Source organism: Nanorana parkeri, unplaced genomic scaffold (assembly GCF_000935625.1).
Source record: "Nanorana parkeri isolate BGI_ZX_2015 unplaced genomic scaffold, ASM93562v1 scaffold77, whole genome shotgun sequence".
Taxonomy (NCBI): domain Eukaryota; kingdom Metazoa; phylum Chordata; class Amphibia; order Anura; family Dicroglossidae; genus Nanorana; species Nanorana parkeri.
Genome location: NW_017306345.1, coordinates 2,142,094 through 2,156,729, shown reverse-complemented (window position 1 = coordinate 2,156,729; position 14,636 = coordinate 2,142,094). Strand labels below are relative to the sequence as shown.

The 14,636-nt window shown below is 40.2% G+C and overlaps 1 protein-coding gene across 1 annotated transcript; it reads right to left on the bottom strand.

The window, feature by feature from the left end:
- Window positions 1–2,922: 2,922 nt before the first annotated feature.
- On the bottom strand, window positions 2,923–8,603 carry LOC108804878 (gastricsin-like). The gene is made up of 9 exons (XM_018576791.1): window positions 8,452–8,603; window positions 7,280–7,415; window positions 6,175–6,292; window positions 5,414–5,532; window positions 5,094–5,293; window positions 4,888–5,007; window positions 4,045–4,192; window positions 3,355–3,453; window positions 2,923–3,259 (listed from the first exon to the last, which is right to left on the bottom strand). Exons 1-9 carry the CDS (start codon window positions 8,505–8,507, stop codon window positions 3,104–3,106), a joined length of 1,152 nt encoding a protein of 383 aa, XP_018432293.1. The 5' UTR covers window positions 8,508–8,603; the 3' UTR covers window positions 2,923–3,103.
- Window positions 8,604–14,636: the final 6,033 nt, after the last annotated feature.

Here is a 14,636-nt window from a genome sequence, read left to right as displayed (position 1 = left end):
ATTTCAGGCCATAACCCATTTTAGTTCTCACTATTGTTCCTATGGCTCATTTCTTTTATCTATTACTGATAATTGAAAAGCACCTTGACTTGCTATGTATTCTGCAAAACATTGCAGCACTCATACAAGCAGCATCTTCAGCTCATCTGCACATTAGAGTGAAATGGTCAACTTTTCTGACCTGGTTCTCAGAGTACTAAGCTAGTTGTTTGGGTTCTAAATTCAGCCACTCTTCAGTCATAATAGGTCTGTCTCACTCTTTGATTTAGCAGTTGTTTATAAAATGTCTCCAAAATCTGGCTTAGTGACAAGGGAAGATATGAACCACAAGGTATGAGCTGATCTTGGCATCTGAGGTTGACGCATAGGTGATCTATGTAATCTTCAAGTTTTCTGGTTATATTTCAGCATTGGTTTTACAGTATTCTTGCCAGTAATAATATGTCTATGAAGGTTTTCAGCCATCCAGGTCAAGGAATATTTTGATAATGTTTAAAAGTGTAGTTTAATCTGACAATATTTTGCCTTCCCTGATTCCTCCTTTCCCCTTTATTAGCATGCTAACAAATTTTTAAATAAAGCCTTTCCATTTCTATTATATATCCATTTTTATACCCATTGATGTCATCAATGGATATCTGTGCTTTTCTATGCAATTGTGCCGTGCACAGCTTTCTGAAATCATCACAGCACCATGCCTCCAGTACTCTCAAGAGCCCTCGGCCCTAAAACAAGCAGTGGGCTGGCGCTTCGGAGGAGTTATGCGCATATCGATATGCATTGGTGGGTGGATGTCAGTCTACATATAGGCAGGCTATATTTGTTTGCAGACCACACTAGATAAAGCCCACATGTAATGACGAGCTTTCATGATTGAAAAAACTCAAATCCAAAGAATGAAAGGCGTGGATTAAAAAGAGCTAGATGATTGTGTTGTGTTTGTGTGTGTATATACATATATATATATATATATATATAGTGTATAAAGTACACCTGTGCACATGTGAATATGCTAATGGGTTTCTCAGGCACGCACAGGGAGCTTACAAAAGGAAACACGTGGTCTGCTTGCCTGTTGAATGAGAGCTGGTTTCTCAAAATGAAGGGTGCCTTCTAAACAGACCAAACTGGTTTTTGATAATGGTATGGCTACCCTGTATTGTTTCCCTATTATTCGAATCCAGTGTACTCACAATGGGACAGTGTTATGGGGAAACTTTACATAAACATGCACGCCTAGGCTGGTTAAGGCTTATTATTACTGATGGCAATTCTTGATGCTCTGCTGCTAACTAGAGGTAGGAAAGCGAACTCTCATACAAGTTTTGAGGGGCACCGCCCACAGATGGGCTGCCAATTGCCTGCAGCCCAAAGGTGAATTTGGGACTTCAACAGAGGGGTACTTCAACAGAATGGAGCTTTGAGCAAGAGAGGACATCATTCCGACCAAGAAAGTACTCACCATGGAGCTCTGAAACAAAGGACTTAGACACCAGAGACTGTAACCAGAAGCCATTTTCCTGCGAACGCTTAATTGCCAAGAAGTCCTGTTCTTTATTTACGGAATCTGCAGCTGGAAGCTAAGTATTTTAGGTGTTTTCTTTCTCTAAAAAAACATTACATGTACTATAAAGGATAGTGTAGTGAGTGTATGTGCATGTGTATGTATGTTTGTTTGTTAATATCAGCCTGTACTGTATGTATGTTTTGTTTTATTTTGCTTCTTCTGTAACTAAGTTTGTGCACGCAACATTTCAGCCAAGTAAAGTACTTTAAATGCAACTGGGTCAGTTTCCTTGAGCTTTACTGCAGAACTAGACAACAAATAGAAATAAAGTTTTGCAAAGCTTTACATTTGGGCTCGTCCTTGAGATAAGCTCTACATCTAGGGGCTGAGCTTTGGGATCTGTAGTCCAAAGCAAAACATTTGGGGGCTGATCTTTGGGATCTGTAGTCCCAAGCAAAACAATGATGCTGTACACCCTTCAGCCAGGAAATGGCTGATGCAGCATCTATTGCATACTGTGAGAAGCTCACAGTGTGCTGCAAAGTCAGAGTAAGCAATTTCAGTACAGTAGAGGAGCCTGGAGAACTGTGCAAGACTAAAGTTAAGACTGGAGTTCAGCTTTAAAGTGTTATTTAACCAATTTGAATGAAATGCATATCGAATAGCCTTCCTTACAAATTGTATTGTCTCATGCTTTTTTCTCCACTGGCTTCCTTTTTAAAGAGGATTCTATAGTGTTTTCATGGTGATTACACCCATTTTTACAGTGGCTTCTTTTACCAGTTGGCTTTTCATGGAGGAACCACAGTGTGTTCGCTACCCCACTAGGACTACACAAATCCTGGTGTCCACTCTGTCCACCGCACAAGCTGCACAAAGTAGCAGGGCAATTGAGATCCACCCATCTCCGTGTCCATGTGTCAGAACTCCATGAAAACGGAAGCATGCACATTAGATGAGTTGCGCAAGTACTCAAAGGACATGTAGCTCCACGGACAGGGCATCAGGATGTAACTGTGTGTACGGTCCCTAAGCAGAAGTTGGGGGAAGCGCAGCTCAAGCTAAAAGGAACTGCTATTGTTGTACTGAGGACAATATCAATTGAGATGCAATTTTTATGCTCATGAAATGATATTGCAATAAAAGATTATTTTTACATAGTAGGTTTACCTGTACTTTTACTAAGCAAGTCACCTAAAAGAATGGTGAAACATTTTCATAAATACTTAAATCCAGTTGTTTTTAATACCCTATCGTCTGAATGAATGAAAACCTTGAAGATAGACATTTATCTCGTATGCCTTACAAATACATACCCATGATGCCCCCTAGTTACAAATATGCATATACTGCTTATACTGTACTTGTAATTGTTATATGCTCTCCAAGCAAATAGAACACCAGGCACATTCTACTGATTACTTAATTGTTTTATTCATTTTATTATCAACTGCAAAGCATCAGACTTTCAAGATTGCATCTTTTTGAACTTCTCACATACAAAGCTACAGAATATGGGATATAGGTATTTGTGCTGCAAAATACATGGAAGGACTGCAGAAATTAGGCATTATGCCAGTAAGGAGAGCAATTTGTTTATGCAGCAGCAGCAAAACCAACTTGATTGTTGCCCAGATCATAGACGGAATAGTATTGACGGAGGAAGACATCACCCAGAATCCAGAGAGGCTGTCCACTCTGAGAAGGCAGGTAGGTAGGCTCGATGCCAATAGTGCAGTAGCCACTGTTTTGCTAAGAGTAAAAAAAAGATATATATTTTAAGCAATTTTAAACAGTAGTATTCTTTTGCAGCAACATACTGTATGTTATTACTAATAGATGATTACCTGAAGAACATAGGCAGATGGTGGAAGTGGGAAGGAAACTCCACTGATGGTGAAACTGATGGTGGGAAGACTCTGGATGTTGCTACAGCTGACAGCATACTGTGATTTGGAGAAAACAACAAACAATCGTTATACATTAACCAATAAATTACGTTAACAAAGCCACTCCAGCAGTAGATTATGGCTTGGAGTCACACAATAGACAAGTAACAAGGTGTCTTTTCTGACAGGTCTTTATTAAGAGAGGCTCATACAACATGTTCAGGTCATACAGAAAACCTGACATGCTGCACACTATACATGCTTAGTCATAGAAGCATTTGATATTACAACCAAGCATGTATGGCGTGAAACATGTCAGAATTTTTGTATCACGAGTGACTGTTATATGAACTCTTTTTACATGGACCAGGCAACAGAGAGACTTTACAGTGGGGATTACCTTCATACTTGCAATTGTTATACAATACCTTTTTTATTCCCTACAACAAACTGTGATGGCTTTTGAAGATATTCACACGTTTTAGAAAACTCTTTAAACATATTAGAAAGTTAAGTGATAGAGGGCAGGCAATATATAAAAGATTAAATGCCAGCCTTAAACATACAAAGAATATTACCAAAGTAGGATCTGGGACTAATATGTCAATGAAAATCTTTTTTATTAAATTTTAGGCTTTTTTAACCTACCTGTCCATTCTGATCTTGTTGGGCACCAATGCTTTGCATTAGGGAGGAGAAGACTGATTGAGGAGCGGTCAGCAGAGAAGTACCAGTATCCACAATACCCTGACATCCTTGGCTACACCAACCAGTAGCTTGTCCACTAACAGAGAATCTGAAATAAAATATATGCATTTTTATATCATCATCAACCACATTGTATAGTTATGTACTAAGAATAAAGCCAAAACCTTTCTTAATAATGCATTAAAGCGGACCTTTCAGCAAAAAAATACATTTTGTCCCATTGTAATCCTCCCCATTCCACAATATTAAAAGCCAAAGCTTATATTAATTCTTTGTCTTTATTTACCATTTTTTCTTTATTTGCATTCCACTCGCCCCCCTGCCTCAATTCTTGCCTAGAAAAGTGTGACATATCAACCTCCTCCTGAAACCTTCTGGGATACCCATGTTGTACCTATATCCCAGGAGGCATCATCTTCCATACAGCACAGAAGATGGATCTGCCTCCACATCATCGGGGGGTGGCTGCAACAACCAGGAAGAAACAACCAGCTCCCAATGACATAAAGAAAGATGGTGGCAAGGGTGTACAGCACTAGAGCATCGGGCGGAGCCCAACGTGGGATTCGCTAGCTATATAAGTATGTTTATTAAGTGTATTTCCACTTTTGCAGCCAAATTGGGATAACACCTATTTTATATTTGTTACATGTTCCCCTTCAATTGATTTCCTCTCAGATGGCTGAATAATTTGAAAATACAAGGACACTTACTAAGAGTATGTCAGACTTTTTTCTGATTTGATCATCTTTATTATAAAGTTAACCCAAAAATTAAAAATACCCTTGGATTCCAATTTGCCAGTATGTTTCAGAGGTCACGGGAGTCCAATAAATCTGTCCAGAGTAGTAATTTTGGTCAACACCACCAAAAGCAACTTCACCACCATTCTGTGTGTTCTCTCTGCAAAAACATATGCAAAAATTATGCCAATAAATATAATTACTGTGTAAAACAGAATAACGTGAGCCAATATGAAAAACACATACCCACTAAGGTAGAATCCAAATAAAGGCTGGTTGATGAGATTCTGTTGAATCAGGTTTTGCATCACAGTGGTAGCTCCGCCCTCAGCAATAGATGGGTAAGCAAGACCCAAAATACCATCAAACTGAGCATAGACAAAGTTGGTTCCAGGCTCGGTTACACTCAAGCCAAATTCTTGCTGGGAAATAGCTATATTCTGGATCTGTACACATTTAGAAATAAGTTTTAGAATTAGCATCACTTTCTGTAAACATTTCTTATACTTAATTATAATAATAAAAAATAATAATAATTCATATGTATTTTTTAAATATACACATACCTGCACAGTGTCATATCCAAGGATTCCAGTCAGGCTACCAGTGCCATACTGCAGAGAGAACTGCTGCTGGTTTGAAGAATAGGTGGAAGACTGGCTGGGGTTAAATAGAGGGTGGTTGGCTGGAGGGGAAAACATTTTGTTTAAAATATATCAAATTTGAAACAGCATTGCAATAATTAAAGTAAAAAAATATTAGAAGTGTTGCAGCACATTTAATTTTTTAATGGGAGGCCACAGTTCTACATTAATATTGCAGAGCAGATAGAAAAGTTAAGGTGACATGTTTTTGTCACAGTTTTTTTACACAGTTGATTATGTCCTTTACTTACTGCAGGCCTGGCTCTGACAGTTGGTGGAGGGTACCCACAAGTTGGAAGATCCCGTATCAAATAGAACAAAACCCCCTACCTTCCCTGACTCAGCATGTGAATGAGCAGTGACTATGCTGATAGCCACATTCCCGACAACATTTTCTCATTCCACTGTAGAGTGGCAACTCTGCTCTAAATTCAGGAGCAGTGCAGCTTTGCCTCCACGCCATAACAGGAAGCTGCATTAGATGGACATCACTGGCAGGATCAGCAGATATTTGTGGGACTTAGCAGGTGGACTAAGAGAAAACTGTCATTGCAGATACCCTTAAGTGATGCAGCACATTTCATTTTTTAATGGGAGGCCACAGTTCTACATTAATATTGCAGAGCAGATAGAAAAGTTAAGGTGACATGTTTTTGTCACAGTTGATTATGTCATTTACTTACTGCAGGCCTGGCTCTGACAGTTGGTTGAGGGTACCCACAAGTTGGAAGATCCAGTGTCAAACAGAACAAGGAAGTTCTGAGCAGGAGTTCCTATGCTGATCTCACCATAGTAAGACATCTACAGAGAAAGAAAATAATTACTCAGGAAAGCAATAAAAATCCATGCATTTCATGAATTACCATGGATGTGAAGGGTGTAGCCACTTGTAAGTCTATGGGGCTAGATGGGGCCAAATTTTACCATTAGTAAGTAACCAAGTAATGAACATGCTATTCCTACGAACAACAAGGCTGCCATCAGCCCGTGCATAGAAATAATGTGAGGAGGCCTATAATTATGTTATTACTATGTAATGATCTTACTTCAGAAAGCCCACCCCATTTTTTATAGAATCTGAAAGGCCACCACAACTTTTTTGTTTTTTGATAGAATAACAAAATTGTTAGATGCAATGTTTAGATACTGATGCTATAATCTGTGTGTGCCCATGCTGGAAATATATATATATCTCCAAAGTGAGGGGAAACTTACCACCGTCAACTCCTGTTCTATTGACTGCTGTCAGACTCTGGATCTCTCCTCACTCTCTGTCATTGTGATTACTAAAAATGGGACAGGAAGGGGGAGTATAGCACCCCAAGAGGGACAAAGAAACTAACCACAAGCTGTTAGGCTGGAATTCTACTTTAACCAGACAGGAGAATATCACGGGAAAATTTACACCAATGCAGTGTGTTAGCACATGCTCGTTAATGCACCACAATGGTACCATATGGGAGTGCACCAACACACACATCAGGGTGCTGCCATGCGCTGCACAGCACTGCAATGCACTTCCAGCAGCAAGATTTGTTGGGGTGCTATCAGAATGAATGGCACTGCATTACACTAAGGTATGTAACAAATACACAATCGTGTGAATAGGCCCTTAACATTTTAAAATACTTCAGGCACTGCCTTTCAGCCACCCACTTCTACATGAAGAATAAACTGTACAAGCATCATTTGTTTAAAGCACTTTAAATAGAAACACATACAAAAATATTGCACCCAGACAATACAAAATGCATGACAACAGTCAACTTAGTGTCCACAGATACTTACATCCATGTAGTTTGCCAGAGGCTCAAAAGCAGTGGCAAAATTGTTGTAATACTTTGTAGCTGGATCAACATATGGGGCTTTAATTCCATGTTCTTGCATCACCTGCCTCATGGACTTAAACCTTTTTAGGGGCACTCTGCAGGAAAAATATCAGACGTTATGAAAGGCAAAGCAAAATTAACTGAATAAGTACACACTAAGAAGTGACAAACATTGCTCTGTATAATAGAACTTCTTAATGAGATGAACAGGTCTCATACAGTCATCATGTGTCTGATGGGGCCCTACACAGTATGATTTTAGGGTCACCCAGTGTTCCAATGATTTTCCTTAGACAAGTACTAGCTTGATACATTCCAGGTCATATACCAATACAAAAATTAGCTCATCGGTTGCTCATCATAACTATAAGTTATGAATTATCAGGCTTGCCAAACTCAGTAACCATTATGCTCAACTACTTCTTCTCTCATAGCTCTTCCCACAAATGGACCAGAGCAGTATACACTTCTCAGTCATGGGCCTATCGATTCTTGACATTCATTATGATATGAAATATATCCATATATTGTTTTTTTACGGGGGTACAAACAAGGCTAACTTTTGTCTTTATGGTCTTTTACAAATCACATAATGTAAAGCAAAAAAATATGATAGTTTTACAGTTTAGCAAGTGATCGTTTTCAAACAACTAGCACTACTGCATATATAAAGTACACATTATATTCTATGATTTTTCCCATTTATCATGTTTTGGGTTCAAAACATAGTGAAGTTTCTTACAAATGAAATAATAAACTTTTAATTAATGTACACATTACAGGCATGTATAGCGCAGGAATTTTAGCCACAATTAAATTAGGAAGTTAATTAGCCACAAATAAATCTTACTAAAATGCAGGAATCACCGTTGTTAAAAACAACAACTAATAGTTATTAAAAAAACAACAATTAGTTGTTTTTTAAATGAAAAAAAAAAACTGGCAACTTAATGTCAAAACGTGTCTTTATTTTCAAATAAAGGGGAATTGTTCCTAACATCGCTGTTTACAGCTATCATCTGTATGTAGTTTGGTAATCTGTCTAGTTAAAACATAAATTCACATTCTGCAATACATGTTGAGCTGGCAAACTGCATCAAAGTGATTAAATATATATCCATATATACTCACTTAACAACCCCTTCTGAGAGTTGAAGGCAGACAAGAGCAAGAATTAGGAACTTCATTTTGACTACTGGTTTCCACCTTTGTGTGGAGATTGTGGAGACATGCGTATGTTCCCTGCTTATATACCCAGAAAGAACTTGCCTATCTAATCTACAAAAAGCGTTATCATAATGTCAATGTCATTGGGCACTCTTTGTCAATTATTGCCTATTTTTAAAATCTAAGATCTAGTAGTAAATATTAACAAAGTACACTCTGAATTTTTGCAGCCCTTGAAATCACGTTGGCGATCACTGCTGCATTCTGATTTAGTAAATCATCTTTACAAACGCAGTTACTGATTGTCTTAAAGGAAACCTTTTCTGAGAAAAATATGGAGGTTGCCATTGCTGAACTATACATTTGACGTTTTTGGTTGCCTGGATGGCATTCTGATCTGATAGTTTGAACACTTTCAGAGTCACTGATTCAGAGTAGAGATGAGGCTGAGATTGGTGCAAACCCAGTTTGTGTGAGTTCGTCCAAGCCCGCTCAAAACTCTGAGCGCCCGACCCAATTAGTGCAGCAGTTGCAGGGTAAATGTTCTCTGCCCCCTTGTAATGTATAGCTGCAAGGTGGGAAATGCGGCGGAGGTGGCGGTCAGAGTTCTGAGTGGGCTTGGGCAAACTGGGTTCGAACCAAACACAGCCTCATCACTAGTCCATAGAAAGTATGCATATCAGAAGTCTGACTTAATGACTGTATACATATCTTGGCTCAGTATATTGTAGGCACTTAACGCCATCAAGTACTTGGGTATATTTCTTCCCAAAGACCTTTCCCACACGTTCACTTTGAATTTTCCTCCATTGCTTTCACGTATAAAATCTGACTTAGCTACATGGGCCCAAATTCCTTTTCCTGGACGGGGCGCTGCAATATCCTGAAACAATCTATCCTTCCACACCTACTGTATCCTCTCCAAACACTGCCAATACACATCCCCCTATCCTTCTTTCGCAGCATATGAACGGCCTTTACGGAGTTCGTGTGGCTCCGTAAACCACCCAGATTGAGTTATGACATCCTGCGGAGACCTAAGCATTTAGGGGGGATGTCCCTTCCGGATGTATACCAATACTATATTGCCACGGACTTAGCCCGTATAGTTGACGGGAACCATCACTCTCCCTCCAAACTTTGGATCGAGATAGAACAATCCCTCGTTGAAGTGCCGCGGGCCAACCTCCCTTGGAGCCTAGAACCACCAACTCCCCAAATACGCTCGCATCCTACTATCGGACCCACACTAAAATTAGCAAGTATGGTCTTCGCCAAGGGCTCCCTCTCTTCTTCTCCTTCTCCTCTCTTCCCCATACTTAATAATCCCTCCTTTCCCCCAGGTAAGGGGCTCCACACATACTCGACCCTGAGGGACTTGGGTATCTATAAAGCCATGCACCTCTTGAAGAGCTCGGAGTGGCCCTCCATCCATGCCCTCCGCACCCAACCGGAATACGGACCTCTTGACTTCTGATCCGCCATGCGCCTATCCCATTTCCTCTCCACCAATCCCCCAGTGCACAATCATAAAAGACCACTCACTCCATTTTAACATCTTTGCATCCAAACTGACCCCCCACGACACGTCCTCTCCTTCTGCTACACGCAACTGATCGAACAGCAATTTCGGTCATTCGAATGCATCTAAACGTCGGAGTGAATCAAATAACGAATTCAAACGTATCCGAATTTTTGATAACCACAATTCGTATGCATCCGAATTTTGTCTGAATGTCCCAAAGAATGAACTAATGTTGGTAAACTTGAAAATAGAAAAAAAAGAACTGTGGAGTCCCCCCCATTTTATACCAGATCCTCTAGGTCTGGTAGGTATTTTAGGGGGGACCCCATTCCCCCCCCCCCAAAAAAAAAACAAGAATCCATTACCAGACCTTTGATTCGAGCAGCAGACTGGCAGAGCAGGAAAGGGGAGGAGGGTATGAGGACAAGGGCCTCTTCCCCACAACCCTGGCCCGGGGCTTGTGGGAGTCTGCAGGCAAGGGGACTTATCTGAATCTGGGTGTTGCCCCCAGATGCTGCCCCCCCCCCCCATCGTGAATGAGTAAGGGGCAGTTGTTACCCCTATTAATTTCCCGGTGCCCCCCCCCCCCCCCATCGTGAATGAGTAAAGGGTCATTGTTACCCCTACTCAATCACCAAATGACAGTAAAATAGTAAATAAACACATCACACTGTGCTCCTTTAGTCCTTTAGTTGAAAAAAAACACGACAAGTCCTTTATTCCACCCCACCCCCCCAATTGATGTAACCCCTAGATCAATCACGTTGTCTAGCAATGTAGACCCTCGTCAATCACAATGCCCGCCACTCGCTGACTCGAAAGAAAAAATCCCCACCGCCACGTGAACCCAGTGAACTCTCGCCGCTTATGACAGCTCTGCTCCTGAATGTAAACAAAGGGGCAGAGCGAGTCATGACATCACGGGACTTGTTCCACCCCTTCCTTTACACTCTATTAGGGGACAGACAGCTGTCACGGAATGTAAACAAAGGGGTATAATAAGTCCCATTATGTCACGACTTGCTCCACGCCTTTGTTTACATTCCGGAGCAGACGTGTCACTTGCGGCCGCTGTTCATCGGTGTGTGGCGGCGGACCTGGCCTCATCATCATGGTGACACGGTGCATTACCAGGGGCCATTCAAATAGATTTAAAGAGATCTGAATTCAGAAAAAATAAAAACTTCAGATCGATTTGAATTCCAAATTCCGAATATCGAATGGATCCAAACTTAAGAAAATGAAAAAAAAATCTGAATACAAACGAAACTAAATGAATTTTCAGCCGTGCACAAGTTTAAAGACACTGACAGCAATAAATCCTAATACCAGTTACAACCTTTTCCCTTTAATTTATCATGTTTGTTATAGGACACACATAAAGAAAATATTGCTTGATGACTAACATGGACTGGACTGTGTGTGGGATATTTGCCCACAGAAAAGCAATCTGACACCTTTTATATTGTGAGCACTATTATTTTTTATCTTTAATATGGCTTGTAGTGTGTTACCCACACACTAAAAGCCATACACTGAAGCAAAACCAACTTTATTGGCTACATGTGTTCAGTGGGCAGTGTGCTAAGCACACCACATTTTTACTAATACATAAATGTTTTTCACAAGTCTGTAACCAATTGCTTGATGGAGGCATGGTTTATGGGTATGGTTGAAAGTGGGCGTGGTCAATAGGGTGGCCCCGGATTTCATTTTGAAAATTTGGTAACCTTACTTCAGATAAATATACTGCTGTTATTAACTCTCCATCATTGATTCATAGACCTCCATCATTAATTCAACTGGAATAAAAAAAACTACATATAGTGTAAAATCCTCAAGTTTAATAACATTAAAATACAACACTCTTAACTCACATCTTGAGTGCTCATTAGCACTATATGGATATGTACAACTCAGGCACAGCTCTTGGCATATCTTTCTCCTCCTGCAGCTTGTCTGTCCATCAATACCAGCTGAGGTACTTACACAAGGGAGCATCTCGGGCTAAGACTAATAAGCTCCTTCAAATTACATCTGCAGACTCTGCCTCATCGTGTTTTGTCACTATTGGAATCAAGAGTGCAGCTTAGTCACTCTACTAGCTTATTTTAAAGGAAAATCAATAACTATCTTACATTTCTTTTAAGAGAGACTAGTATATATGAACTCAAAAATACAAGTCGAACTCACATTAGTGTCCATCCTTGCATCACTGATGTAAGAGAGGACACTGAGGACCCTGATGTAAGGGTAAGTGTCCAGAGTCCCCAGAGTTTTCCCTTACATCAGAGTATCCAGAGTTTCCCCTTATGTCAGCGTCCCCAGAGACACTCTTTACATCAGAGTCCTAAGGACTTGGATGTAAGGGGGGACTCTGATGTAAGGGGGAATTCTGGGGACTCTGATGTAAGGGGGAATTCTGGGGACTCTGATGTAAGGGGGAATTCTGGGGACTCTGATGTAAGGGGGAATTCTGGGGACTCTGATGTAAGGGGCGATGCTGGGGACTCTGATGTAAGGCGGATGCTGGGGACTTCGTGCCTAGTATCCCCCCTTACATCAGACTCCCCAGAGTTCCCCCTTATAGACAGTAGCTTACTTGCGCAAGGATAGGCAGCTGACAATGAGAGAGCTACACAATTTCAGGTGTATGGTGTAGTCTCTTGCACTTTAACTTGCTCTGTTATGACACCTTCACTGACTTACAATCCAATGACAGTAGATCAGCAGCCAGTGACACCACTGTTAGTAGTTTGTGGGGTGGCTATTAAGTTGTAAGTAAAACACAAATTAATGTAGGGTCAAAGAAGGAAGAGGAAAGGAGCTAACATTTCAGTAATATTATTGTCAGAATTGACGATAGTAGCTCTAATTTTAATTTGTACAGTAGATCGTTGATATAAAATAGATTTCATTGGAGAAATGTGGCTAGCTCACACAGACATACTACTAATGGCTTTGATTTTCTTGACTTTATCCTGTTTGTGCTTACTGTTTTTAAAAACCTTGTAGAGAGTGATAACTCGTACCTCCAACTGTCTAATGTACTCATTATTGGACATATTTGACATGTCTTCAAGAGTCGCCAAAAAGAGGATGACTACAGATATTGCAATTTGTCCATAGAAATATGATCGTATGGTAGTTTTTAGTTTGAGGCTCCTGGCAATGGGAACCTGTGTGAATTGGTGCTGCCTAGCAACTTATCCTCTACACTAAAACACCTACCTAACCCTTAACTCTCCCTGCCTTGAATTCTTAACAGTCTTACTCAACAGTCTTCCACCAACCCCACCTCCAAGCACTTAACCTCTAACATGTGCCCTTATGATATACAGTATAGTATAGCCCTTATATCTCTTGTGGACTCTGGTAGTGAGATGTATGCACTTGAAGGCCTGATTCACATGCTGTGGCCATTATGAAGTAGTCCCTGATGGATTTTTTTTACATTTTGTATTTTGGGAATGGAACTAGAAATACTGGAACAGGCAGATGGGTGTGAAAACCCAAAACTTCTAGATGGACAGTAACCGCATTGAGAATTATGGCAATTAGATCTTATTTTTGGCATATCCAAAGTGTAAAAGGAAGGGCTGACTCATTTCACCAGGCTTCACATATAAAGAAATTATGATTAGCTCTTCAAACCCTAGTCACCGATTAATATTAAGTTCTTTACAATGCTGCCCCCACCTATGAAGAATTCAGGCCATACCCTGTTTTAGTTCTCACTATTGTTCCTATGGCCCATTTCTTTTATCTATTACTGATAATTGAAAAACACCTTGACTTGCTATGTATTCTGCAAAACATTGCAGCACTCATACAAGCAGCGCCTTCAGCTCATCTGCACATTAGAGTGTAATGGTCAATTTTTCTGACCTGGTTCTAAGGGTACTAAGCTAGTTTTTTGGGTTCTAAATTCAGCCACTCTTCAGTCATAATAGGTATGTCTCACTCTTTGATTTAGCAGTTGTTTATAAAATGTCTCCAAAATCTGGCTTAGTGACAAGGGAAGATATGAACCACAAGGTATGAGCTGATCTTGGCATCTGAGGTTGACGCATAGGTGATCTATGTAATCTTCAAGTTTTCTGGTTATATTTCAGCATTGGTTTTACAGAATTCTTGCCAGTAATAATATGTCTATGAAGGCTTTCAGCCATCCAGGTCAAGGAATATTTTGAAAATGTTTAAAGCTGTAGTTTAATCTGCTAATATTTTGCCTTCCCTGATTCCTCGTTTCCCTTTATTAGCATGCTAACACATTTTTTAAACAAAACCTTTCCATTTCTTTTATATATCCATTTTTATACCCATTGATGTCATCAATGGATCTCTGTGCTTTTCTATGCAAGGGTGCCATGCACAGCTTTCTGAAATCATCACAGCACCATCTCAAGAGTCCTCGGCCCTGATGCGAGCAGTGGGCTGGCTCTTTGGAGGAGTTATGCACATATCAAACTGCCATGATGGGTGGATGTCAGTCTACATATAGGCAGGCTATATTTGTTTGCAGACCACCCTAGATAAAACCCACATGTAATGATGAGTTCCATGATTGAAAAAATTCAAATCCAAAGAATGAAAGGGGTGGATCAAAAAAAGCTAAATAATT

Bases quoted from the DNA above. Each gene is read 5' to 3' on its own strand.
- LOC108804878 (XM_018576791.1), bottom strand. From the start codon at position 8,507: ATGAAGTTCCTAATTCTTGCTCTTGTCTGCCTTCAACTCTCAGAAGGG. The intron at 5,008-5,093 runs GTATGTGTTTTT...ATGTTTTTGCAG, and splicing joins TTTGGATTCTACCTTAGTGG to AGAGAACACACAGAATGGTG. The intron at 4,193-4,887 runs GTATTTTTAATT...ATTTTATTTCAG, and splicing joins TGGCAAATTGGAATCCAAGG to ATTCTCTGTTAGTGGACAAG.